The following is a 26,286-nucleotide window of genomic DNA, read 5'->3' as shown; positions in this document are numbered from 1 at the left end:
GAAACAATTTCCACCCGCTGTTTATAGGGAGAGATGACAGAAATAGGGACTCTTACACTGACATTTTATTTTCAAAGAAAGTTTTGATAGAAAAACATTTTCCCCAGCAGCCTTGGGCAGGGAGTTGCAGCTTCCACTTCAAAGGACAAACTTCAAAAACAAATCCAGTGTCCTAATGGTTTTGTGCTACATTACTTAATTGTCGTACAGCTAATTAGCAATGCCTGATTTCACATTCTCTGTACATAGATGAAGTTCACAAAAGAAGGGGCTACTTAAAACAATAAATAAAACAAGGCACCAGGCAGCCAGACTCTGACAACATTAACATAAAACATTACACTTTACCATTTAAAAAACTGAAATAAAAACCCCATCATGATTAAACCTACATTGATCTGTCTTCCTTCAGATCTCAGCGCTTTGAATCTCTGCAAGGAAGGGGGGAGAACGCAGCGCAGGAAGCGGGGGCTTAGCGCGCGCATCCGCGTACGCATTTCGCCAGCGTGCAGCAGAGATCTTTAAAATTCTAATTATTTCCCTATCACCAAGTAAGATCAGGATCAATAGATGGTACAAACTGACCCCTTTCCTCGAGTGTCAGGGGGAAATTAAAAAAAAAGAAAGGGGAGGGTGAAACGAGAGCGTCAGAGGTCAATGCCACAAAACAATAGATATTGATGTCTCCATTCATTTCAAACAGCGGAAAGGTCAATGCCTCCCTTGCTTCATGTTTTATGGCTGAAATCCTGCTGCTAACAGCAACAATGTTCGTAGTCAGACCTCATCCATCCTTTTTTATTATTATGATTATTTCTAACCAGGTTAGCCATTTTGAAAATTTGACGAAAGCTGGGAAGCAACAGTGGGGGGCAGGGTAGCAGGAGAAGAGGGGGAGCTGCCCTGGAAATTAATGGAAGGGAGAGTTTCCATTAGTTTTCGCGCCTGCCTGTCCCCCCACCTGTGCTCCGGTTTGTCCCTCGCTGCCCCCTAAAAAATGAAAAGGGCCCGAGGCAACATCCCTTCGCTATTAATCATTATTCCCCGTACAACATCCCAATTGGTTTCTATGGAAATGGTTCTCCTGCTAGAGTACCCCGGCTGCCTGCGCATCTCATCAGAGAGGCAAGAGCTGCAGTGGAAGGAGATTTGCCTCTGCCATACCCAGCGTGGCTGCCTGCAGACAGGGGAGGGGAGCTTTGGCCGGACACTCTCCGCTGGGACCAGCCAAGGGGGGGGTTGCATCTCCCTTAAGCAGGTGAAACAACGCTTCTGCGCCCACTAACTCTGCAAACAGAAAAGCCCCCCGTTTCTGCAGCCGTGGGAGGAGACCCCATCCCGAAAAAGGGCTGCTGGGTGAAAGCACCCAGCATCTCACCACGCGCAGTCCCCTTCCCGGACGTCACCCCAGGACTTCGATGCCTCTGAAGACCAGCAAGGTGAAGGGACAGGTCCTGCTCTGCTCCCCTGGGAGTCTCGCCTGCCTCGGCAGAGGAGGAGGTAGCCACGCGAGTTAAAGCGAGCAGGGTCGCTGCTCTGCTACCCGTCAGCCTGCACGAGCAGCCCCAGCCCTGCCCTCTCCTCCCCAGGGAGCACCACCTCGCCCGGAGGGGAGAGCGCTTTGCACCCCCGCAAGCTCCCTGCGAGGCAGGCGAGCCCCCCTCCCCTTTCACACGTGGGGAAACTGAGTCCGAGTCTCACAGTGCGTGTCTGGCATCGAGTCTGAGGTCCGTGACACAGCCCTGCCCTGCCTCCTCTCACCTCCCATCTCTTCCCCTCCCGCCAAACCCCCGCCCCGCCAGACGAGCGACTGCGGGCCGAGCTCTCCCGAAGGGAGACGCCGCTGCCCCGCAGCCCCTTTCCAAACTCAGCCGTGGATACACTGCCATTTTCTAAAGAGACCATGAAATCAGCTTTGCAAAACAGCTAAGGAAGCGATCCTTTAACCTACAGCCCCTCTACGAAACCTACCAAAACACTGAGGACTTAGCCCCACCACGCTCCCCACACCAAAACCACCGTCACTCTTCAGGTCTAGACCCCCCCCCCCAGCCTGCAGGAACCAAAGGCCACTTTGCTAAACAAGACGTGGGACATCAGCAGAGCAGTAAACAACTTCTGCTTTTATGCACTAACGGCGCTTGTCCCAGAATATCCTTCTCCCAAAGAAGCGCGGACACCTTTGGTGGCCAAAGCAAAGGTTTCTTCTGCAGTCCCAAAAAGATCGAAGGTCTGATTTGGAGCACAGCAAGAAACACGCCAGCAGGGGCTGGGAATCCTGCAGAGGCACTCCCTGCGAGAAGGGCACCTTCTGTAATTGAATTCATTTATTTTAGACTACGGACAGTAGCATCAGCAGGCTCAGAGATCACCTCATTAGATGCTCACAGATAGCGGGAGGGAGATTTCTGGAGAGATGGGGACAGAGACCAGGGAAAAGGAGGGGGAATTTCATCTTAAGTAAAAGCTAGGAACAAAACACCCATCTCTCCGCTCTCCTCTCCCCCTTCTCACGCTGCACGCCGGAGTCTCAGCGCTGAGCAGGCTCCAAGCCCCATATATTGCTCTGCTCAGAACATATGGTGCTATGTTTAATAGCCCGGCTCTGCCAATTGGGGACTATTAGGGTGGGTTCTTTTCCCAGTGTAAATGTTGCAGAATATAAATTGTAATTAACACCGATGCCAAAATAGCACTTAGAGAAAATAAGCACATTATTAACATCTGGTGAATCCTGCCTGGAGTGCAGAAGCAGCGGAAATTCTCACTCACCATAAGAGGATTTGTAGTAGCGATACCGAGCGTTGGCCCGGAGTTGGGGAGTCGGGGGTGGAAGGAGTTTTTACCTCTTTATCACTATTTGTGGTGCTGTCTTTATTGCCTGTGGGTGACCTTTCCTAGCCCCGATTATAACTGGTAGTGTTTGCATCAGGACTTCTGACCCGTTTGCATGAATACAGATGTCTAAACACCATACTCCAGGCAACAGAATAATGGCGTTATAAAACATGCCTGATCGCCTGCCCCGATCCAGCTAGACACGAGGCAGATGGGTATCGCTTCGCCAAGCAAAAGGTACAGCATGTTTCATCGGGTTACTCCAACCCCCAAGACCAAGGGGTTAACACCACCATTAAGCCACAGGTGTTTTCTGCACACCAGTGTTCCCCAACCCGGGTTTTCCAGTGGGACAGGAACAGGCAAGCTGGTGGTTCTGCCTGTATGTGGAGGGTAAATCCCTGCTGAGGGTGGGAATGGCCTCCCTCCTGTAGCACGTACCAAACATCAGGATTCCTCCACAGGACAAAACAGGCCCCCTTAGGCATCAGAAAGCTGGCTCCATACCCTCAGCCTTTCCTCTACCTTGCCCTGAGGCACAAGGAGGAGAAAGCAGCTTTGCAAACACTCGCTGTCCAACCCTTGCTATTTATTTGAGGAAAGAAAAGGGGGTGAAAACTAGGCAGAGCTGAAGTGGCCAGAACTGGACAGAGCAGTGGCTCGTGTTCCTGCCAAAAACTCCACCTGATTTGCTGAAGTGAGGGATAAGGAGAGACGAAAGCTGTTGGAGCGGGAGAGAGGGATTCAAACGGGGCGAGTAATATGACAAGAGGTAGAAAGAATGACCTCGTCGGGAGAGCCGGAGAGAAAACAGTGGCAGGACGCCAAGAGCAGGGCACCAGCTCCTCGCACTCACCCGTACGGTGTCTCAAATACTTCAGGAGCGATCGCAGCTCGGCTGCAGCCGTTCCTGGAGGAGCACGAGCCGGCCTGACCGCCTCGTTACACCGGCTGCAAACCAGAGACGGCTGCTGGCACCTCGTCCTGAGCGGGGAAGGGAGAGACACTCAGGGCAGACAGCAAACGCGTGCAGGGGTTAGTCTGAGCAACGCACAGGCTTGGGCTAGTAGAAGGCTCTTAACCTGCTCGTTAACACCGTAAACCATCTGAGCACGGGGGTTACCGCAGTCTGACTCACTATTTACACCAGCAAGGCAGATTTCCAGGCAGGTTCACACCTGACTGATGGGAAAGTCAGGAGGGAAAGTCCTCCAAAGCTGAGAGACGCATTCTGGTCTCAAATCCATCCCCACCAACCAGGCTTCCTATGAGCCACCGATGGCAGAAGACCGTTTGGGAGGTGGCATCCTGTGTAGAAAATGCCGACACGGAGATGGGGACATCATCTTTGGACAACACCGGGCCTCCCCAGAAACACACTGCTCAACACATTAGGGAGCGTTTCGGTGGCGAAGTTAGACAGCTCTGGTTGAGAGCTGTTTTGCAGAACAGAGACCCAGTGTGCTATCATAAAATACTCCAGCAGAAGGGAAATCCGACTGCCACCCAGAAACGTAGCTCCAGGAACTTGTAACTCGGCTTTTGGTACAGCTGTCTGATGCTTTCAAAAGTGCTCAGTAAATAAGGCAATATGAAAGTGATCCAGACCACTACTGATGCCTGAGGAAGTTCTGTGGAGCAGAGAAGCTGACTGAAATCACACCGCGAAAATACTCCATAACATCTCTAAAATTAGCATGAGCTCAAGGCATGGAGTCTAAGGACAGAACTGGAACACTACATTCCCATCCACACTGCAAGACGGACTGCAATTAAATCAGATCTCAGCCTCGACTTATCCACTGGAGGCACCATCTACCCTAGGAGAAGGATCTCCAAAAGAGCTGAGAACTTCTTCCATCAGATGGATGGAAACAGCACCAGCAAGCACATCCCATGGTCGAGAGGCTCAAGACCTTAATCTGTAATTCAAAAATTTTTAAAAAAAAAGAGTCCCTGTGGTACTTACCAATCAAAAAAAACCCCTTTAAATACCTGTGATTGCATGTGTGTGACTACAAATGCGTACTTGTAACATAGAAAAGATGTGGTGCATTTCAACCGAGCAACACAGTTTTGTGCCTCTTGGCTGGCTTAGGCTCTCTACTTTGCCAAAACCAGACCGAAGCAAAGAATGATTTCCACCAATATCACAAAGCACACTGCCAAAGCACACAGGGGCCCTTAGGAAACACACCAGGCGACACAGGGGAAAGAGCATCAAGTCAGTTCCTCTTACCTGTAACTTCAGTAAAGTAACAAAACAATCCATATTAACCGCAAGGAAATACTCATCAGATTCCAGAAGCCTTTGAGACAGGATTTTCAGATGCCAGCAAGATCCAATAGATGTTTCCCCACTGCAAAGGACCAGCTTTTTTTTTTTATTATTATTTTGCAATTGCACTGATTTAAAGTGATTGTACAGCCTTCAGCGAGGTGGCCAGGAGTGGAAGATGGGGAATCCAGGCCAACAAGAAGCTATTTCATGTGTTCACGCTGACTGTCCTTTACACGCTGTGACAGTCACCACCACAAGTTGGGAGGTTCCTCGGCCACTCTGCTTTTAAACAAGGTAATTTCATCCAAGTGTCGCATGGGGACATCTCTGATGACCTCTGTCAAGTCCTCATGAAGCAGAGGGAAAATGACGACATTTAACGCAGGGCGGTCCGCCTGGAAACTAAATCCAACACAGGTTATTAGGCAAGGAAAAACACAAACTTTCCAGTGCAAGAGAAGAGGATTGCGTGGATATAGATCACGCAGCAGGGGAGATAAGGAAGGGTTGTTCAGAGGAGGCAGGAGGGTCAGCTGGGAGACAAGGTCTCCCCACTTTCCTCTCTCTGTGTCAGCAGGGAGTGCAGGCTGGGCTTGCACCCCTTTTCAGCTGAAACACGCCCAAATTGGGCCTAACATGGGGAGGAAGACATTTTTAGAAATTAATAAATAAATCTCAACCTATAGGTATTGTTAGAGGACCTAAGAGCCCTGCCCAAGCCGGGCAAGGCGCTCAGAGATAACAATTTAAACCACCTACAAACCAGCGGCAAGTTGCAGAGCCATTAAGAAAATCAGGCCAGAGCAGTGCCAGGCATTCCCTCGGGGCTGAGCCTGGGATTATCACTTCAGGCTGGGTCGTTCTGCATGCAGAGCCTACACTCTGCAATTAGAGCACAGGCAAGTTTAGAAAGCTCAGATCTGCAGATAAGCATTTCAGTGTGCACACACACGCACAAACACCCGCATGCACTGCAGCCTCCTTTTTAATCCAATTGCAGAAAACCTGTCTTGGCACCCCAGGAATTTGCCTTAACACAGGCAAGTATCCCTGTTTGCCACTTGGATTTTGGGTTCCAGTTTCTGAACCTACAGCCTCAACCTTTTGGCCCTCTCTTAAGAGAAATCTGCATTCTCCTCCTGCTCTCCCAGCCAACACCACACCACTGGGTCTGCCTCCCAGCACACATCCCAGACCTTGCAAGCAAGAGGCCTGATACGACTACGTGAGAGAGGAGCAGCAGGGTTATAACTACAGAGCAGAGGAAGAGAATAGCAAGAGTTAAAGCCATTTATACAACGTAAAAAGAACCATACAAAAAAAGCCCAAGTCCCCATCAGCAAGTACTCCACACGACAGCAACCTGGTGAGCAAACAGAACCTGGGGGAAGAGGAATAGTATTACTCAGTGTAGCATAACAGGAGTTCAGTCTTTTAAAGCTGGTGGGTAGAGGGAAGTTATGCTACAGCTTAAGACTTACACTCTTAAGACTAAAAGGCTTGTGATTATTTACCCCACGTCACCAAGATGTTTCCTCTGAAGCGGGTGACAAGGGCCAGTTCATTATCACTCTAAACGAGGCAAAGTCACACTGGAAGCATCAGCCCCTTGAGGCTGAACCAAGCTGTGTTGGGTGGAAAGAGGAGTTCACTGCTCAACAAGCTTCTCTTATACAGATGCACGTCTGGAAAATTCCCAGCTCATCTCTAGCTCCGAAACAGCCAGATTTCTGTCAAACAGCGAGAGAACGGCTGGAGATTTGGCTGCTGGAAACCCACATGAAAATCCCAGGTAGCAATACAGTCAGCTGAAGAAAACTCCACGAGATACTGGCATTTCCTGGGAGACAGAAGGGATGTTCCAATCCACAAATGATTTGGAGTAGAGCTGCCAAAAACGTAGCGGAGAAACTCCCATTCCAAGGAGTTTGTTGCTCAGTCCTGGTGGGTTAAATTAATTTGCCTGAACCTAAGCGGTTGCAGGAGTAAGGATTTGCAGCAACAAAACTACCCAGGGCAATTTTATATCTTTCTGCATCACAGACCTGCCCTTCATGCCTCATGCCTAAGGGATGGCAGAAAAGGACACCGCTCCTTGAGCGGATCTGGGGGGCTTGTGTTGGGGCTGTGCAGTTTCCTACTTCCACAGCACTGCCTAGAAGAAATCAACCAGCAAATAACCGCTGATCTGGGAGGCAGTTGGTAAAGTCTGCAGTGAAATTACATAAAATACAGCAAATGTCTCTTTGATAGTCCCTCCTCTGCCTCAGCTCTCCATGTTTCTTATCCAACACCACAGTCCTGCAGAGAAAATCATGTTAATAGACCAAGTTTACTGAAGTTCAGCTAGGAAGAAACAGCTATCTCCCCAAGGCAAAGAAACCTCTGCTTCTTTCTTTGTATATAGACTCTCCCAAATTAGATCTGCATGCTGCCTTCTCACCATATACAAAATTGTAGTTTACAAGCAGCCTTTACATGTAGCTATAAAACCAAGAACCTACACACAAGTTTACATGACAATCTACCACCAAGACAACTGAAAAACTCCAACACAGTAAGTATACCTTCCAAAGGGGCTGGATTTATATGAGAGGTTTGAACTTGATCTTAAAGAAAAAAAAGAAAAAAAGAAAGCTTTGTAATTTTCTCCCCCCCCCCCCCCTCAACAGGAAACTGTACGTTACTGCAAACCTTGTAAATTCCATACCCCAGCAAGTTGACGCCGGAGAATTCTTTCCATGTACAATTTGCGTGATTTAAGGAAAAAAAAAAAAAAAAATCAAATGCACATGGTTCACTATTATTCTCAGCTAAATGTGCGTGCAAAGCCTCTCCTTTAACTGCCTGTTAAAAAACACCCTGATTTTAACGAGCAGCTGTCATAATGTTAAACTGGGATTAGCAGTTCCCAAAAGCAGACTCCCTCTGCAATCTATGCGCCTTTAGTCCTTCCCCGGAAGGCAATTCCTTTCTTCATACACCTGTCCAGGTGGGCTAGATTAAGTGAGAGGCACTTAGAGCACTAGTTTGAAAGGCCCCGGGCATGGGGAGGAGATAACAAGAAGGGGAAGAGATTGAGTTAATGAGTTGCAGAATAGCTCCTGTAATCTTCTTGACGGTTCTTTCCTCATTCCACACCTGGATGGACTTCAAACTGGATCCACCTCTGCAAGCGCATGGCTTGTAAAATTAAAACCCGAAGGACAGAGAAGGATGTTGACCTGGGGAGACAAAAGAGCTGCAGTTTCAGACATGAAACCCTGCTTTTTTTTCAAAGGGAAAGAAGCCAAGGATATGCTCGCTTGCTCTCTCCTACAAAACCTCCAGACTAAACTCATCATGATTAATTAAATGAAAGCAAGTTTTCTAGGCAACTGACTAGCAGCCCCTTCAAAACAGATCCTTTAATCAGAAACAACCACTGGGATAACAAAGAAAATACACACACACACACACACATATTTTCCAGCATAGCCTCTGGTCCAGCAGACTCAACACCAAACCAACAACCACCCATCGGGAACTCTTACAAGGAGGTCTCTGAAGTGTCCTCCTTTGGATGTGGACACATAGCGGGCCGAGGTTCAGCAGCTGGCTGGAATCATCCACGGAGCTGGGAAACGAACAGCAAAGCGCACCCTGTGTCACAAATTCCTCCTGGCATCAGCAGAGGTATAACCTCACTCTAGGGTTAGATCTTGAACAGGTTGCATGCGGCTGAAAGGGTTAATGGTGCTTTGTTATTTGCCTCCAAAATTATCGCAGAACAGGTGTGGACTGGACACAGAAAGGTTATTTTCAAGTGAACAGCTTGGTAAATAGCCTAACACTACGGTCTCAATTACTTCCAACCAGCGTGGCAGGATCCAATATGTAGGTCAGGGACAAAGTCAAAAAGAAAGAGAAAAAGTCTAAAGCAAGGCTGCACTTTGATCAGATTTCCTCGATTTTAGCAAGACAAAAAGAGTCACTCCCTGGAATGCAGTTATCTCCTGGCAAACACTCTCCGTGTGTGTTTTCAGACATACCTCTCTAGAGAGGCCCGTGAGTCCCCAGGACTCCACCTGCTGATAGAGCTGAAGGGCAGCCCAAAGCCGTAGGAGAATCTCACCAGCCAGCCCGTAGCGATGAATTATGATCCCCTGCACCAGCCCAGAAGACTGCGTTAGGTGCTGCTCAGACCCGCCTTCCCTTACTTGTAAGAAAAGGACAAGGCAGTATTGGGGACTGAAGAATGTATTTCCCCTTGAGATTTCCACAGAAACCTAAGAAAAGCCCTACGCCAAATTCAGACACTTCAGCACATCCCACTTCACAAAGGCTGGCAAGCAGGAATAAGGGCACACAAGGTGGTATAATTAAACACTGGCAACAAAAGCAGCACACACCAGATAAAATGAGGAAATACAGTGTATCAGGAGTAGATCAAGGCCAGATTTTTGAACTCCACAAATGGAGATGAGCTTATGGGAAAAGAGGCTCTAGAGAAGGAAAGCAAGGAAGGAAACCAGGAGCAGCTTGATCTGGGGGAAGAGGGCACAGCAGGGACCGAGGAGATGCGGACTCCGGTTTGCACGACTGTCTCAAATGCAAACCCATCTCTGCTGCAGTCACACACCTTCTCCCTCCTCCACGTAGCCTTCCCCCACAGGCTGGCGAGCTGCTTCTGGAGAGGCACAAGTTTCCCAAGAGAACAGAATTCCGACCAACTCATGCAGCTCTTTCACCTACGTGCACAAAACCCCCGTTAATCCTCGGCCAGGCACAGCACAAGTCTGTTTTCACTGGAAGACTCACTCACATCTGAAAGTCCAAGTGTGGCATCTGTCTTGCAAGCTTCAGCCAGCATACCTGAGCCAGGCTGGAAACTCCCGTCCCTGAAGCACAGCTCGGCGGAATGGCAGAAGTGCCAGGACAAGCTGGAGCAGCTGACAAGTGGCATGACCCAACACACATACACACACTTTTCTCATCCTTTCAGGGAAGGCCAGACATACACTTAAAAGTTGTTCCACTGGCCGTGCCCTGAACTCAGTACCAGGGAACTGCAAGAGCTCTCCTCGCTTACAGTGACTGCCAATAGCGTAAAACGAAGATTCTCCAGAGTATCTTCCAGCCACACCAAAGAAACTGCAGGTGGGATTCCCCCAGGCCCCTTCCTCTGTGAGCAGGGAGGACCCTCGCCCCCCCACTCATCCCCCAGAAGCCGCTCAAGAGGGGTCCAAAGCCTCCACATGCTGACTCTAAAGCAGACCCATTCCTCAGTGCCATTCTCACTTCCCACCCCGCCAGAGCACCAGCGCTGAGCAGACTTCATTTTCTAACCTCAGAAACGGACTTCAAAAGTTCCCGAGGAAAGCTGCTGTGATTCCTCAGGTTGCTCTTAACTCCACGTGATGAGGTATTTCCTCCATAAAACATTTTCCTTTAAGGATGTCTTCCACCCCCTCACAAACTGGTGTTCTCCCAAGGCCTGCGATTTCCCCTCACCTTAAGCCCCATCACTACAACCTCCAACCTGAGATGAAGGGACACGGATGGGACTCTGGAAGTCATTCGCACGCAACACTGTCAACTCGCCCATCATCTTCAATGCAGCATCCTCTGCCACTGCATTGTGTCCTGGGGAAGGAACAACACCCGCCAGACTGATCCCGAGGAGAGGCAAATTACATCCCTCTACTGTGGTTTCTCTCTGCAAGGCATGAATGACACTCCGCCACTGCTCCTGTGAACCGAGGTCTGCATCAAGCACTCTCACAGATGAAGTTCTTACATTATTTTGCCAGCTGAACTCTGCATCAGTCAAATGTGACCGGACAATTAGAGGGGGAGGGAATAAGAACCCAAAGAGCGATGCCAGAGCGCCCAGGACACGTCCTAGGGGAGTGCTCTGCCAGAGCAAGCTGAAAGTTATTTCCTAATCTCTTCCACAAATTAAAAAGCTACTGCAATAACTGCTCAATTAGATTTATTTTACTATGGAAATGCTTTAAAGCTGCAGTTAATGCTTCCGTTCAGCCTTTTACACCCTCATGAAGAGAAAGCACGACAGTGCTATTCCAACATTATTTCTCAGCCAAGAGAGAGGGGAGGACACTCCTTGAAACCTCTTCCATGCACAAACCAATCTACCCGCTAAGGAAGGCTTCAGGACTGAATTCCCTTCAAAACACGCGAGCTAGCAGTTAGAACAAGCCATTTGGGTCAACCACAAGAATGCATTTAAGAAGGGGATGTGTTAGTACCCCTGAAAGAAGATACATTAATATGTCAAATTTGGGATGGTCCCACAAGCCGTGCTGGCTTGTAAAGTATTTGAACCCACCCATAAACACCGTCTCTGGTAGAAGCTAAGGTGTCTGGGCCACACCTCAAGCACAGTCAGCCTTCGCCAAGCCCGCCAAGGAATTCTTGGGTAACGCAAGCTGACAAGGATGCAGTTTGTTATTCAGTCTGTGACAGAATGATTCAGGGGTTTCCAAGAGCAGGAAATGAAACAGACAATGAAAGCTGGAACAGGATGCTAATGATTCACTACACCAGCCTAGCGATACATTAAGTCTTCTGCAATCAGACACAGGGCCTGAGCCCACAACATGCTTAGGCTAGCGGAGTGGGCTTGGCAGCCCCCGTGCTGGCTCTGGGATCCAGGAAAGCCAGCAGCGTACTGAGAGGGACTATTTCAAGGTCACAAGGAAAAGATGGTGGTGAAGGGATGCAAAACCAGCTTGAAAATCTCAAACAAGCCCTCGGTGGCAATACCAGCTTTTTGCAGTGTCCATACAACTGCAGCAGTCAGGCTGGCAGCGCGGGAGGGACGCTGGAGGACTCTGATGAATTCAAAGATGATCTTGCACTCCCTTAGTGCCCTAACCGCCCCCTCCCACCTAATCTAACAGTAAAAAGGATTACCCCAAAGGGCTTTTCTGAGCCCAAGCCCACGATGAGAATCCAGGCAAGAGGAATACTGCAGGGCAATAGCAACAAGGGAGGGGGGAACTCTTAGCTCTGAGGGGAGCAAAAATTCATTTGTGGTAGTTCGGTCTCCTGTGCTAAAAGCCAAGAGAGGGACTGGCTCACTCAGCACTTTCCAAATGCTCAGTTTCACCTCCATGCTCCCACCTGGAAGCCTTATTTCTGCAACTGAATCCCAGGAGGGTGCTTCATCCCTTCAGTGAGCATCATGGCGCTCTCAGCCACACACGGCCACTGGAATCAGCAGTTTAAGAAAAGGTAAGAGCCAGCCAAGAGTTTCATGTTAAAAAAGGACAATAACAAGCAGGGGAAAATTTAGGTAATGCTACAGAAGCTTGAATAGTAAGATCTAATTCAGACTGAAATAGCTATTCCTGGAAAATGGCAGGAGTCCTGCTGTGAAAGTCACTTCAAACTAAGTGGTGCTCGTACCTGACACAGGCAGAGGAAGGAAGGTTATGTTAGCGTTTCTCTTTCTCTGGGTCTTGGATTCCCCAGAACAAGTAGATTGTCCTAAACCAGTAAAATTCTCTGGACTTTCCAGCACCGGTTAACCCTCAGAGTCACCCGAGTCAGACACTCGCTTTGCTAAGCCATTTGCTGGAGACAGGTAGCCAGCGTGGCTAGGGGAACAGGGGCAGAGAGCTTGAGCTAGGACACCAACACCCCCCTCCGACCCCACAGCTCTTGGGGGATGCTGCACCAGGACCCCAGCCAGCCCCAGCCCTCTGCACCTTCTCCCAACAGCTATCAGACCCCCAGGAGATCACAATAGCGCTTTTGGGAGACGCGAGCAGCTGAGCCCAGCTACTCGCCCACCTCCCCAAACCACACTTCAGCTGCACCACGATCTTTCGCTTCCTGACCACGCTCTCTACCGCGGCTTAACTTGGATTGCGTTTCTATAAATCACAACTCACCTCTATGCCTTGACACTTTCCCCCTACGTATGAAGAATCCCTAATGACACCACGCTCTCAGAGATTTTTTTTGTTTTGCTTGGGATTTTTTTTTTTTTTTTAATCATTGCTTTCTTGATCTTTTCCGAGGCGTTTTTTCAAGGACTTTTCACAGGCTTGTATTGTCTGGTGTTGTAGAGTCCTTGAAATCATTACAATGATAGGAGCTATCTCAACAAGTAAGCTAAAACCAACAAAATTCTAAAGAAACACACTGGAAAATAAAATCTGTCCTTGAGGCCACAGCGGTATTTGCCAAAGCGTTTCCCATCCCCTCCTCCAGCCTGTTTTCTGCTGGTAAGCTTCACCAGGAAAGCAACTTCTCCTGCTCATTTGTGAAGTGCCCACTAACCACGCCATGTAGCTGTGCAGTCCTGAAGTCATCTAAATTCCTTGCCCGCAAGATTCCTGGGGCAGAGAAAGAGAGGCGTATAAATACGATTATTTAGCATGCAACACACCAGTAAGCAGCGGGACATCTTCCGTAGGTCACAGCTCCATCTACTGACTATTTCGTAAAAGAACAGTGCGGAAACCCTCGGAGAAAACTGCTCAGAGCAAGTCGGACATGCCTTTGGACACACGGCTCTTTGCAAGCATTTAGAAAGAATCCCAGCACAGCCACTCAACCCCAAAGGGCGAAGCAAACGTCCCTTTTCTGCAAAGAAGCCTCTTTGCACAGCAACAGGTCAGGGGTCTCGCTTGAACCTACAACTGTGGGTCCACAAATTGTGGTATTTTAGTGTTTCTGGAATTACCGCTGCAGTGGTTTTAACAGAAGAGTTATTTAAACAAAAAACAACACGTGCTTGGAGCGAAGCACTTTGGCAAAGTTAGGGTCCAAGCCTAAAAGGGAAAACATTGTGTTCATTAGATCCGCTACTATCTGAAGTGTGGCAGCAGCTGAGCACCATGTGATAGGAAAAAAAGATGTCATTTTACAGAGAAACTGAGACTAGACCGCTGTCACATGTGAAATCTGAGGAAGATCAGGGAAGTGGATATGGATCACTCGAGCCACATCTCCCAATCTAACCACCAGGCCCTTCTTATGCGCACAGAGTATCTCCCTGAACCATAAAGGAGATTACCCCTCCCATTCACACAGAAGAAAAAAGAATAAAGAAAAACACTGCAATGATTTATCTGCCCAGAGGGAAACAGTCTTCTCTAAAGCTCAGAGGAGACCTTGCCCTTGCAAGCCTCTTGTTTGCTGATGAGGGCTCCAGATGAGTGCTGTTCTGCTTACTGTGTTTCACTGCAAAAGAGGCAGAACTGAATCAGGGGCTTTTAATGACTTAAATATATTAACTAATTTGTCCCAAATAACAGCAAACTTCAACCAGAAAACTGCCCACAAGAAAACTGGCCACCACAGGGCCTGGTTTAAAGCTGCCACAGGACCAACAGACATGAGAACGACTCTCTTTTCGGGCCAGTAGAACAGAAATACATAATACTAACGTTATTTTCCAATCAAAGGGAAGAGTTTGAGAACCGGTTCAGGCTTCAAGGCATTGGTGTGATTCAGGAGATTTAATACTCAAGCTCCCATCACCACACCCTGTATATACGTCACCTTCCAGGACAACTCCGCAGCTGAAACCAGCCTGTTCTCCCCAAATCAATCCCAGCCTTTTCTGTGATCCAAACCCTCCTCTGCACCCACACCTGAGAAAGGACTGCACTGCACGAGGTTGCATCTTCAAGCCCTCCCAGCTCTACCACTTGAAGCAAACTAGTGGTGCAGGCCCAGCCCTAGGCCTTGCCAGCACCTTTCCACTCACAGTTCTTCTCTTTTTAGAGGCGTCAGGAGAACGGGAGCCACTTTGGCCCCATCTCCCTGTTCAAAACCAGCAACCACTTGGCTTCTCTCAGCCTAAGCAAGGCCACCTCCATAGCCCTGAAACTGGAACTCTAACCCTTAATGAGACCCGAGACATATGGATCAATTCCCTCAGCTCAGGAAAGGGAGCAAAGCAAGAAAGGCTCACAGCCTTGCCTTCCCTCCCCTCGCCTCCTCCTTCCCACCCACTCGCCATGTTTTCCCCCCACGCAGCATCTGTACACATTCCAAACAAACAAAACAAAGCAAACAACACAAAGAGAGACAAACCACATTATATCATTCTGGCACAAGGATATATAACTTCAAACTTGCTGCCCAATGGGCCCTTCCAATTTAAAACGTGGATTAAAGGGACACTAGCAGCACACTTAGAGGAAGCCACGCTGTGTGAATTGGAGCCTTACCCCAGGATTAAGCAATGAACGAGCTCACACATGGATTTTACTGCATGGCTCTGCCCTTGGAGTAGTAGGCAAAATGCAATCAAGAGAAAGTCAAGTCCTGACCCCATCTGAAGGCACATTTGTGCAAGGATGAGAACGGGACCACTGGAAAAGTCATGTGGTTAAAGACTCACTGATGGCTCGTGGAAGACTCCAGGCTCTGCTTACACATCATTTTCTGTATTTTGTTCCTTCCTTTTTATTACTAGAGACAGTTGCATGAGAACAGGATCTTTGTTGCTTAGGAGAGCATCTGCTCCCACTGCTTATCCTCCTCCTGAAGTCATAATCTTAGGTGACATCAAAATCGTTTCCAGAGCCACCAATTACAATGTCACAGAAGATTATGACTTCAGGTGTAGAATTTGCAGTGGGAGCAGATGCTCTCTTCAGGAAAAAAAATTAAAAATAAAAAATTTAAAAAAAAATCCTGTTTTCATACAAAGGTCTCTATTAATAAAATACAAAAGACAAAAAATAGTATGACAGCCAGAACTGTTGCTAAATATAAAAATAGTTTTTAACATTTCCACGAGGCATCAGCTGCTTTTTGGAAAGCTCCCAGGGTTTAAATTATTGAAAGGTACAGAGTGTAGTGAGAATCTGTCCACGACAGAGAAAAGAGGGAGAAAAGACTGCAGAACAGCATATTTCTGCTCAGTAAAAAGGTACCAAAATTTTGGCCAGTGCTGCAACGGCATCTCAGAGGGGAGGGCAAAATAAAAAACGGGAACTGCGCGTCTTTGGTTCTTTCTGAGGATCCCCAAAGCATAACCGAAATCAACCAAGAAATGTTTTCACAGGTATGAAGCCCTGTGAAAAACAAACTCAAAGAATCCTTGTCACATCACAAGGAATTTACTTAGACGCTTCCAACAATCACCATCCCAGAAGGACACGGAGCCATTAAGAGGCAGCAACAAACAATCTCGTGAGCAGTTTGGGAGGCAGCTAATATAGTCGTAGGCTCTTCTGGATTTGATCCGCGGAAACAAGCCAAGTGTAATAAGTCAGTTTGAAGCTGGAGACAGGCTCGGGGAGGGGGGAGGAGCACCCTTTAGGATGCAGCAATAATGCCAAGTGATTTGAAATTTTTATTAGAGCTTAACGGGGTAAAGCAACAGTAGGTGACAAAGAAAACAGACCGCAGGCGGAGAGAAAGCCTTATAGGAAAAAAAAAAAAAAAATAATGGAAAGTCTGTTGCACGGGAAATATTTTGTAAGACGACTGCCACTATTAGAAGATTTCAAAATGCCAAGCGTAATTAAAAGCTCTCTTTTCAAATGCAGTTCACGGCTCACACACAAACGTTTCCCACCACGTGAGCCTCTGAACGCTGCAAGGGGCCAAGCAAAATGCATTTAAGAACTGCCAAACGTGCAAAGGCAGTTTGTACCAATTCTTTCCCCCAACACCCACCGAAGAAAAACCCTTCACGACAACCCTTTAAAGGCTTTGAATTGCGCTGCCAGGGGATTATCAGTAAGTGACATTTACAAGTGATTAGAGGACAGAGAATCATCTTAGTCACTTGTGGGAAAGAAGGAGAGCTTCAAGGTCAAATCTCTCAGTACTTAAAATGTCGGCAGATGTTTTGTTTACACAGAAAGTGTCATTTGATTTATGATGGAGCTTTACATCCAGAACTTCAACTCAGCCAACGGAACTGCAGAGAACATGGGTGGGAATGGAATCAAAAATTCATATAATACCTTCAAATACTTCACTGATTCACTCTTATTTTAATAAGAGGCTAGATCATGTGCCAAGCAGTTACACAGTACCTATTAGCTTCTTGGAACAAGTGCTCCAAGCCATATAAACCTTGGCAAGCAAGGCAATGGAGATAAATCTTCAACAGCTCCAGAAATCCCACATCAACCCTTTTCCGCACTCACCTCCGGACAATAGATTGCTGGAGATTTTTGCAAACGGTAAGAGATTCTCCCATAAACATGTGGCACATGATGACCTCAAGGCAGTTGGCCATGAATGACATCACTGCGTCAGACTGCAGAGTCCCACTCCGGGAGACGATGCAAAGCCGCTGGAGAGAGGAGCAATGACTCAGTGCCTGGAAGAACTGGGCGCCTGCACAGAAGTACGGCTGTTCCAGCCTGCAAGAATAAACAAAACCAAGTCAATGGGCAATTCATGCTTGGGCCACTTTCAGACAAGAGAGAAGACGGCACATTCATGGGGGGCTGGTCAATGGAGCAACCAGTGATCCCCACCACCCGTTTCGTTTACACATGCCATAACCTTCTACTTGCTTGTGCCAACGGTAGGGCGTAGCAAACCCGACACTCACGCTCAGACCTCTTGCTTGCTGGTTACTCCTGAACGGTGTGTGCTAACAGACAAGGACACAAATAGGCTGAAAGGCTCTAAACTGCAGAATTCCAGCGCCCACGGGGAGTAACCCTGGTTTTGCAAGTTTTCCACGAAGCATGCTGGGCAAGACGGGCCTTGGGTCTGACCAGCAGGTCCATTCTGGTCACAGGACAAGCACAGCCTGGCTTTTGCTACCCGACATCCACCAAGCAGTTGATGGGGATTTAGGGACTTACTGCTCCAGCGCACCAAACACTGATCAAACTGGTCATCTTCAGTTTACCGCGTAGACAGAAACGGGCACGAAAAATTCACAATGCACGCACGGTGATGCAGACCTTGGGCCTCTGAGCCAACAGAGTGACCACAACCAGCCTTCCTCAGTCACAGGATGGCAAAGGATCAAAGCTGCTGCTCTCCCACAGGAAGAATAACCATCATCAACCCAACCTTTCTCTTAAACACTTGGCCCAGAGAAGGGAGACGTGATCCTCTACCACAGCTATCCACAATCTTGTGTCACAGCCCAGAGCAGGACAGCGAAATGACACGGTGAAGCCATACCTGACCAACAAGGGGTCTATGTCTTAACTAGCAGCGTAACTGGATGACTCCCCCCCAGAAACCAGTCTGCAGGAAGCAGAACCTACTCGGGGCTGGTGTCACCAGGAGAATACATCTGCTTAGTGCAGATTTACTACAGGGCCTCAGAGCACTTGGGAATCCCAGTCATTGGGTCAGCAAGGCCAAGAGCTCCAAGAAGGTTAATCCATTAGGTGATAACAAGCTGTCGGTCCCAACCCGATCTGGATAATCTCTGCATCGGCTTTTGTAGTACACGGGGGTATCTCAGCAACTTAATCCTGTTAATTGATAAATTCTGTTTCAGAGCCTCAGCCTGCGACCGCTGGTCAGGTAGCACTGCCTGGAGAGAACCTAACAGCCCATAAGCATTTTGGGTAATAGCTTGAAATTAACGTTAAGGAAATGGGAAGCCTCTTCAATTTTTCAACAGCGTGATTAGTCCACTAAGTTTAGGACAAAAAGCACAGAATCTGCTGCAACCTCACTGCAGGTTTCTGGGTCAATCTCTGTGACACGGCAGCCTTTCTTGCAATACTGCCTTTCACTCGCTAGATGACAATGTTGCTTTGGAATAGCTCCTTAAACTAGCTTCTCAGCCTGGAAAATGGGGACGGGAAAAAAGGGGTAGAAGCGGCAGAGCATTAGTCAAACGAAAAGGAAACTACATTATCAGGAGGAAGTGCTAAACATTAAAATCTCTTAAACCTATATGAAACCTTAGACTTTTCTCAGGGAAGATCAATGACAGCTTGGATGGAAACGCCTGGCTATTACAAGGAGACACCCTTGTTCATCCTTTATTCAAGGCTCTACGCTGCCTTCCATCTTTATTGCTCTTGGCCTCCATTTCAAAGCCTCTGGAAACTACAGGGCCTAGACCGAGTGAAGCAACACTGCACACCCAAACCTCCTCCCCCAGATCTGAGTTCTTCCATGGCTATTGAGTCTCCTGAAGGTTAAAGATACATTAAGCAACTGCATTTCCAACAGGTGCCATCCCTTGGAGGAGACACCAACACAGTCCTTGCCTGTGGGAAGTGGTGGAAAATGAAAACCCTCCTGAGGTATTTTAGCCACCCTGGCTCCCTTCTCTGTTGCAATGGATCAGGAACATGCAGACAAACACCAGTCTCAGCTGAGGAGCAATAACCTTAGTCACGCTAACTGTCTTCATGACCACAGGAGTAACCTTGCTGTTAGGCATTTTAGACCCATTTTGTGAAGAGAGGATAACAACGGGACTGACAGGTCTAGCAGTTTCACAAAAAGAAGCTGATTTAGGGAAAAAAATAAGGAGGGAAAAAAAAAAAAAAGCTTCTTTCTCAAGTAATAACATTTGTGTTCATACGCAAGGACTCATGCAAGGAAACAGTCACAGTTTGTGCCCTTTGCTTTCATTTTGGCTACTATGAAGCAACTTTATGCACCCTTTAGGATATAAAGGATCCTACCAAGAAAGGAACATCAACAGGACAAACTCTAAATTTGGAATGCTTTCAATAAACTATGAAGAAAAGAAAAGGAAACAAAACAAATAAAAAAGGCAAGATTTTAATACCAACCAAAGGCAGGAAAACATCTCATTGGGAAACCTAAGGAGAACTCTACATTATCTAGACATTGTAGGAGTCTCTTCCTTCCTAGAAATTTATGAGATGTACGTGTACACAAAGCCAAGAAGTCAGCAAAGACATGTAGTATTTAACCCAGCCCACACAGGCTGCTAGCTCCCAAATATGCAGCATCCACTCTTCCTTATCTAAAAGGAAGCCAGTTGCAGCGTCGGGACTTTTTGCTCTTAAAACACTGGTTAAAGGGCATATCCTGAGCCCTCAAGGACAGCATGCAACGCCTTCCCGTTCTCCACAGGTCAGGGCAGAAAATACCCGGTTTTCAAGCCATTGCAGCTAATTTTGACCGGATCAGGAACACTCGCAGTTTTAACACCAGCCCCAACAAACCACGCGCTATATTTCTAGAGATTCACAAACAAAATGGAGACGTTCAACGGCAGCCCCTCACCTGAGATCTCTCAAACACTTGCAGTGTTTCAGCATGTCCATGAGAGCAGACATATAGGCCACTTTCCCCATCATGCCCAGGTTGGCCAACGAAAGAGTCTGCAAATGCTGGCACTGCAATCCAATGTTAATAAGCCCAGAGCCAGTGAGAATATTTGGCAGTTGTGCTAAGGTGAGGCTCTGCAAGTAAGTCAACTGGCTAATGGCAGCCACCTCTGAATCCCCCACACTTTGTGCCCGGACACAAGGAGGCAATGAGTTCCGAATTGCTGGCTCGTTGCGGGGCATGGCAGAGGAAAAACTGGACCCAATTATTTCCAAGGTTTCCAAAAATCGGAGGCTTCCCATCAGAGCCCAAAACACTGAGGACTCTATCTTCTGACTTGCCTGGTCCGCTAAGTTCCTTGGATATGTCTGTATCCCGATCCGAACTTTCCTTCCAAACGTTTGGGGCACCAAGTTAGATGCCGCAGGAGGCTTTTCCACGTTTGCAGCAACATCTGTGATGGAGCAAACGGGCAGCGCTAACGAGAGCAGGTGCTTTAGCCTGGACAGAAGCTGGCACAAGTGATTCCCTATGCTTTCTGAGCTGTGATGGTGAGCTGCAGAGAGGTTGAGGTGTCTCAGATTGCAGCAAGACACTACCAGGCTTTCCAGGATGCTACTGTCAATGTCATCTTCTGCTTTTCGAAACAAGGACTCCGGAGCCAGACAGTGAACGCAGCCACTGAGATTCAAACTGGTCAAGCTTTTAAGATCCTTCCCACCATTAATAACCCTCTGGATCAGGTGACCACCAGATAAGGTGCATCGGCTAAAGCTGAAGTAGAAAGGGTTGTTGAACTTCAAGTGTTGCAGGAGCCCAGAGCCATTAATCCAGGCTTTGGGCAATTGTAAAGCATCCAGACGTACATTTCGAGCCATAGAGTCCAGGAGGTTTTTAGTGGCTCCCGTCTCCGCAAAGCTACCGGGGGCAGAAATAAGGAAAGCATGAAGGTTCTCCGGTGTCCGATCACTCAGCACCGCCAAGTACAGCCTCACCACCTCCTGATTAACGTAGCCAGGAGCCAGCCTGGCATAGAAGACACGGAGGTTCTGGTAATGGGGCACGTTGCTCTCGCCCACCATTAGCTGCCCAGAGAGCATAAAACCTTCTCGCGAGCGATCGAGGATCTCGAAATAAAGCAGGAGTTTCTCAAGGCTAGTGCAGCACGGGACGACACCGTATGACGGGGTGTAAAGGGTTTGCTTCAATTCCGAGACACGGCTAAGAGTGGCTTTACACTCACTGCTCAGCTGACTGGCATCGAAACCCGGGTTTACATCTATCGCCAGGGAGCGCAGGTGCTGGAGCGTGGAGAGCATCTTTGAGAGGCGGAGAGAGGTGACGTGGCACCCAGACAAGTTCAGTTTTACCAGGTTCTTGCATCGTGTTACGTGATCAATAGTGGAGCTGGGCAGCCAATAGCACCCAGCCATGTTCAGCTGGTAAATCTCTTTTCCGATATCCCTCATGAGTTGCTTCACTTTGTCTTTGTTTACCTGTACTCAAACAAAACCACATTCAATGAGAAAAACGGCAATGGTGTGCACTGACTCAGTTTCCCATCCGAAGATGGGGATAACAGTGGTTAGCACTTCGATTACATGGCTCATCCAAAGGTTCTGGGACACTAGCACAGTCTAGGAATCATTATACTGATGGCAGCTGGCTTAGTCTGCCATGCTTCGGACTCTTTATGATTACACTTCCTTTAGCTTCTTAGTCTGTGGAGTTCTGCACTACTGACTGCGAGGCCAAATCCGTCCAGCGACTGACAGCGGAACGGAGGACCATCTCCATTTTCTAACAGCAAAGCCATTTCAGCAGAACTAGCTATCTGCAGGAACTCAAACTGAAAGAAGAATGTTTCCATTCTCCTTCATCCAGTTTCCTCTTTTGGAAACGAGTAAGAGAGGCTTCCCCTTGCCTGCACTCGGTGATACAGTCCTCAGAAAATGTATCACCCCTCATTCCCAAGCTTTATTTTTGTTATAACACATATGCAATTTCTGACTGCATGCCTGACAGCAATACGCACAAGATGTTTTTGCACAACAACATGGAAAATGTATTTAGAGAAAATGGTAACTTTACACAACCGCAGCTGCAAATGGAAAGTCACGTTTACTTTCATTTCAGCTTCCAGAAACACAGAGAAGATAGTTATGTAAAATACTGTCAGTGAAAACTAAGGGAGCACAGAGCTGTTCTAACAAAGCATTCTGGAAAACAAATGCTTTTATAAAACAGTTTATTGTTTATTTGGTTTCAGAGTTCGAGCGCATTTCATTTATGCAGACACACTGGAAAGTTCTACTTCTTGGCATTTTTTCAGAAGTCAGATTTGTCTTCACAGCTAACAGAAGAAGCAAGGTACTCTCCCCACCTTATAGTCTTTCTGAAGTAAAACTGTATGGGTTAGACTCTTGTCAAGGCAAAGCGTTGCGAGTTTCCTGCAGGTTCTCCTGACGTTCAGGACAAGGTCCGTGCAAGGGACGTAGCTGAGGATGTGCAGAAGGATCTCATCTGAGAACTCCATCAAGTTGACACCACTACTTTCCTCCTCGCTCTCCCCACTTACGATCTCCTGGGGCAGGGTGGGGGGGGAAGAAAAAAAGAAAAAAGAAAAAAAAGAAAAGCTACTAGCTCAGAAACTTCAGCAAAGCTTATGAGAAAACAGACACTCCGAGCCTCACAAGGATTTATCAAGGGAGACAAAACGGAAATGCTTGAATTTTTAAGTACTTCCATCTGCATGAGGAAACCAAAAGCTTTCCCTTAGATGACAACATGGAGGTAGTGCAAAACTTCACACAAAGCCACAGTACCTTCACTCGCTCTGTCGCTGTTGGCTACTTTAGAATGAGGAGAATGAACATTTACATTCATTCCACTTTTGCGCGTACTTTGCAACTGGAAAAGTGACCTGTCCCTGATTCTTCCTAAATACAATGCAGCACTCCCTTTCTACATCTTTCCTCTAAGTGCCATCCGTTTCAAAAACCTTAAGAGTTATATAACCATCTATAGATAGATGGATACACACAAACAAAACTGCACTCCGGCATCCGATCACCCACAGCTCTTCTGCAACGTGCCGCCACCTTAACCACATGAAACCACGCGACTGAGAGCTGGGCTCCAAAGGGGACACGAGAACCCCTGTGCTCCTCCACCCCACGCTCCTTTCCTTCGACACCGGCCTGGGCCAGAGGCACCCCAGCAACCGCACCCCAAACCCACCAGGACAACCCTGACACGAAGGGTGACAGCCTGCACGCAGCCTTGCGTGGTGCGACGTGGCCCCCAGCCCACCCCACCATGACGATGGCCGTTTGGGAGGCTGCTGGGACTTTAGCACCATCTTTAACAAAGCTCAAATTGGCATCAATGCCATGGCACCACCTAAAGGGAAGGGGGGAAGCTGGTCCCACCTCACAGGCCCCGTAAAACCCCCACAGTGGCACCCCAGAGGAGGGCCATTTCGCCGGCCGTGCTCAGCCCCGTTAGACGGCGGCAGGCCCGCCTCAGGAACCGGCTCCCCGGCGCCTCCCCACGCCGCCGGGCAGTCCGGGCCGAGCCCCGCTAGAAGAGGGGCTGCCGGCACCTCCCGGCCCCACCGCCGCCATTTGAGCCCCTTCACCGCCTCCCAGGACCGCCTCCAGCCCCTCTCGCCTCGCCGCCATCCCTGAGGGGGGCCCGGCTCCCCTCAGCCCCAGCCCAGGGAGACGGCGGCGGACGACGAACCCCGCTACAGCCCCGGTTAACGGCCCTCCGAGGGGCCAGGGCGGAGAGGGAAGCAGAGGGCGAAAAGAGCCCCCCCCGCGCCCCGGCTCACCTCTCCACAGCGGAACATGGCGGCGGCCGCGCGGTCCCGCCGCCGCCGCCGCCTCCCCCGGGCACCGCTCAAACCGGCCGCGTCCCGACCTGGCTCCCCGCCGGCCCGGCCGCCGCACGGTTCTTCCGGCGCTGCCATGACCCGGCTTCCGCGGCTCGCCACACCCCCGCCATCTCCTCGGCCGCCCCGCGCCGCCATCTTGAGCGTGGCCCGGCGTGTGGCGGGAAGCAGGGGAGGTACCAGCCGGTGTTGGGCGCCATCTTGAGAGTGGCGCCGCCATGATGGGAGTGGCGGGTCCATGTTGGGACGCCCGCCTCGGTGGTGCCGTCCCCTCACGGTTCGGCTGTCTCTAAGGGCGGAGGCAAAATCCGAATTGTTCAGCGGGCAGCAGCCTGGCTCCCTCGCCTCTGCCACCAGAGTGTCGGGCCTCCTCCGCCCTCGGCAGCTCCCAGCCACGGGCCTTCTACCACCCCAGCGGCTGACTCACGCCGGGCCCGCACCCCTCGAAGCCCTGAGTCGGCTCCGAAAATGTAAATCCGCCCTTCGAGGAGCCGCGGGGCACAGCAGTGATTCAGCGGGCGAGCGGGGGGGGGGGGGGCGAGGGAGCCCCACCGGTTTGGTGGGATGCCCCTGCCGCACTCTTGTGTGGCCCCCGGGGAGCACCCTGGTTTTCCGGGAAGGCGGTGGAGCATTTGGTAGAATGATCCTCTCCCAGTTCATGCTGTGGGCTGGAAGCAGCCGGGGTGTGGAAGACAGGACACCCATGAGCACTCAACGGGTTGGTGCTAAGAAGGGGGCTGCAGGTACCACCCCCTTCCTCCCAGGGGAACCCTAAATATAAACCTGTCGGCTTCAGGTTCGCCGGTCATGTATGCAATCATCATCAATCTGGGCTGTAACGAGGCTAAATATTCTAACTTTGGCTGAGATACGATCCTTCGCTCTGCTGATGCACAGAGGGCTGTGCAAAAGTCATCCGGGGCTGCTGCGAGTGCAGCCATTGCACACAGCGACATCCAAGGGGAGCAGCTGGCTCAGCACAGTTGCTGTTAGCTCTTCATCCCAAACCTCAAGTACAGACAGGACCAGAGCACTGGAATTTCCAGTTACGTGTATGCTTCGGGAATTTCGTTCATAGAAAATGTGTCTTAAAGATGACCCACAAAGGAAGATGAATAGGTTGCTGCTTTCTTCCTGCTTGATTGTCACCATTTAAGGCCATGAATTAGATTGGGGGTTTCGCTTAGAAACAGCAAATGCCTCAAGTCTTGATTACCTATTTTGCTTCTAGGCCTGGGAGAAGGCTCTGGAGTTGAAGGAGAAAACGCCTCTTGGCCCTTAGATGAAGGAGAGCTTCAGTAGGAGAATCTGTACCTGCTTTGTTTGTCATGTATTTCGCTTAAATAGAAGCTAATGACATTAAATCCAGAGGCCCTTCAGTCAAGACCAACTTGTTTGACATCTGGGAAAAATACCAACCTACCCTACTTGCAGTCATCAGGGAAAGCAGAGACCAGAGTGGAGGAGACCTGTATTTCCAATGCAAATGGTAACCAAAATCACCAGTGAGGCCCATAAGCAGGGCAAAAGCCCTGCCCAGAGAGCCACATTGGCTGGAGCAGTCTGTGTTAGGACTACCCACATGTTCCCTCCAGCCTTGGGGTGTATATGGACCAGACAGCCATTGACAACCCCGAATGAGAACTGGGAACAGAGATAGGTATAAGAACCTCTCGAGGAGAAACCAGGCTCGCAAGAGGAGATGCGCTTGGACTCACAATCCTCCAAATAAATGAGCAATGTGGCGGTGTAGATAAAACACGGAGGCTGAACACAAGGCAGCAGCAGAACATCAGATGGGCGGTAAAGGTGAAAGGAAACGAACAGCTACAGCAAACTCTGGCATTTCTCTTGATGGTCGCTGGGAGGTGGCCAGACGGTGAGAGGAGAAACCCTCCCTGCTGCGCCTCGCTTCAGGAACGCTCTTCTGAGTGTGGGCCCTTGGGAGCCTTCTATGAACACGGGTTCAGTTCAGGGCTGGGCCATCTCAGGGCAGACTTTGTTCATCTTATGACTAATACACAGTTTTCTTAGCCCAAAGAAGGCAGGCACA

At 49.0% G+C, this 26,286-nt stretch overlaps 1 protein-coding gene across 1 annotated transcript; it reads right to left on the bottom strand.

Annotated features, from left to right (window-relative positions):
- Positions 1–5,269: 5,269 nt before the first annotated feature.
- FBXL18 (F-box and leucine rich repeat protein 18) lies at positions 5,270–24,473 on the bottom strand. Its single transcript, XM_086473095.1, has 5 exons — positions 24,174–24,473; positions 22,722–22,922; positions 20,294–21,834; positions 17,251–17,469; positions 5,270–5,521 (listed from the first exon to the last, which is right to left on the bottom strand). Exons 1-5 carry the CDS (start codon positions 24,471–24,473, stop codon positions 5,365–5,367), a joined length of 2,418 nt encoding a protein of 805 aa, XP_086329221.1. The 3' UTR covers positions 5,270–5,364.
- Between the last annotated feature and the right edge of the window lie 1,813 nt (positions 24,474–26,286).

Source organism: Leptosomus discolor, chromosome 14 (assembly GCF_034619465.1).
Source record: "Leptosomus discolor isolate bLepDis1 chromosome 14, bLepDis1.hap2, whole genome shotgun sequence".
Classification (NCBI taxonomy): domain Eukaryota; kingdom Metazoa; phylum Chordata; class Aves; order Leptosomiformes; family Leptosomidae; genus Leptosomus; species Leptosomus discolor.
This window is presented reverse-complemented; position numbering and strand designations above follow the sequence as displayed.

Excerpts from the sequence above, each read along its gene's own strand:
- FBXL18 (XM_086473095.1), bottom strand. The coding sequence starts at position 24,473 with ATGGACCCGCCACTCCCATCATGGCGGCGCCACTCTCAAGATGGCGCC. Across the intron at positions 21,835-22,721 it reads TACTTCAGAAAGACTATAAG|GTAAACAAAGACAAAGTGAA; the intron begins GTGGGGAGAGTA and ends GTTTGAGTACAG. Across the intron at positions 5,522-17,250 it reads CAGCAATCTATTGTCCGGAG|TTTCCAGGCGGACCGCCCTG; the intron begins GTGAGTGCGGAA and ends TGTTGGATTTAG.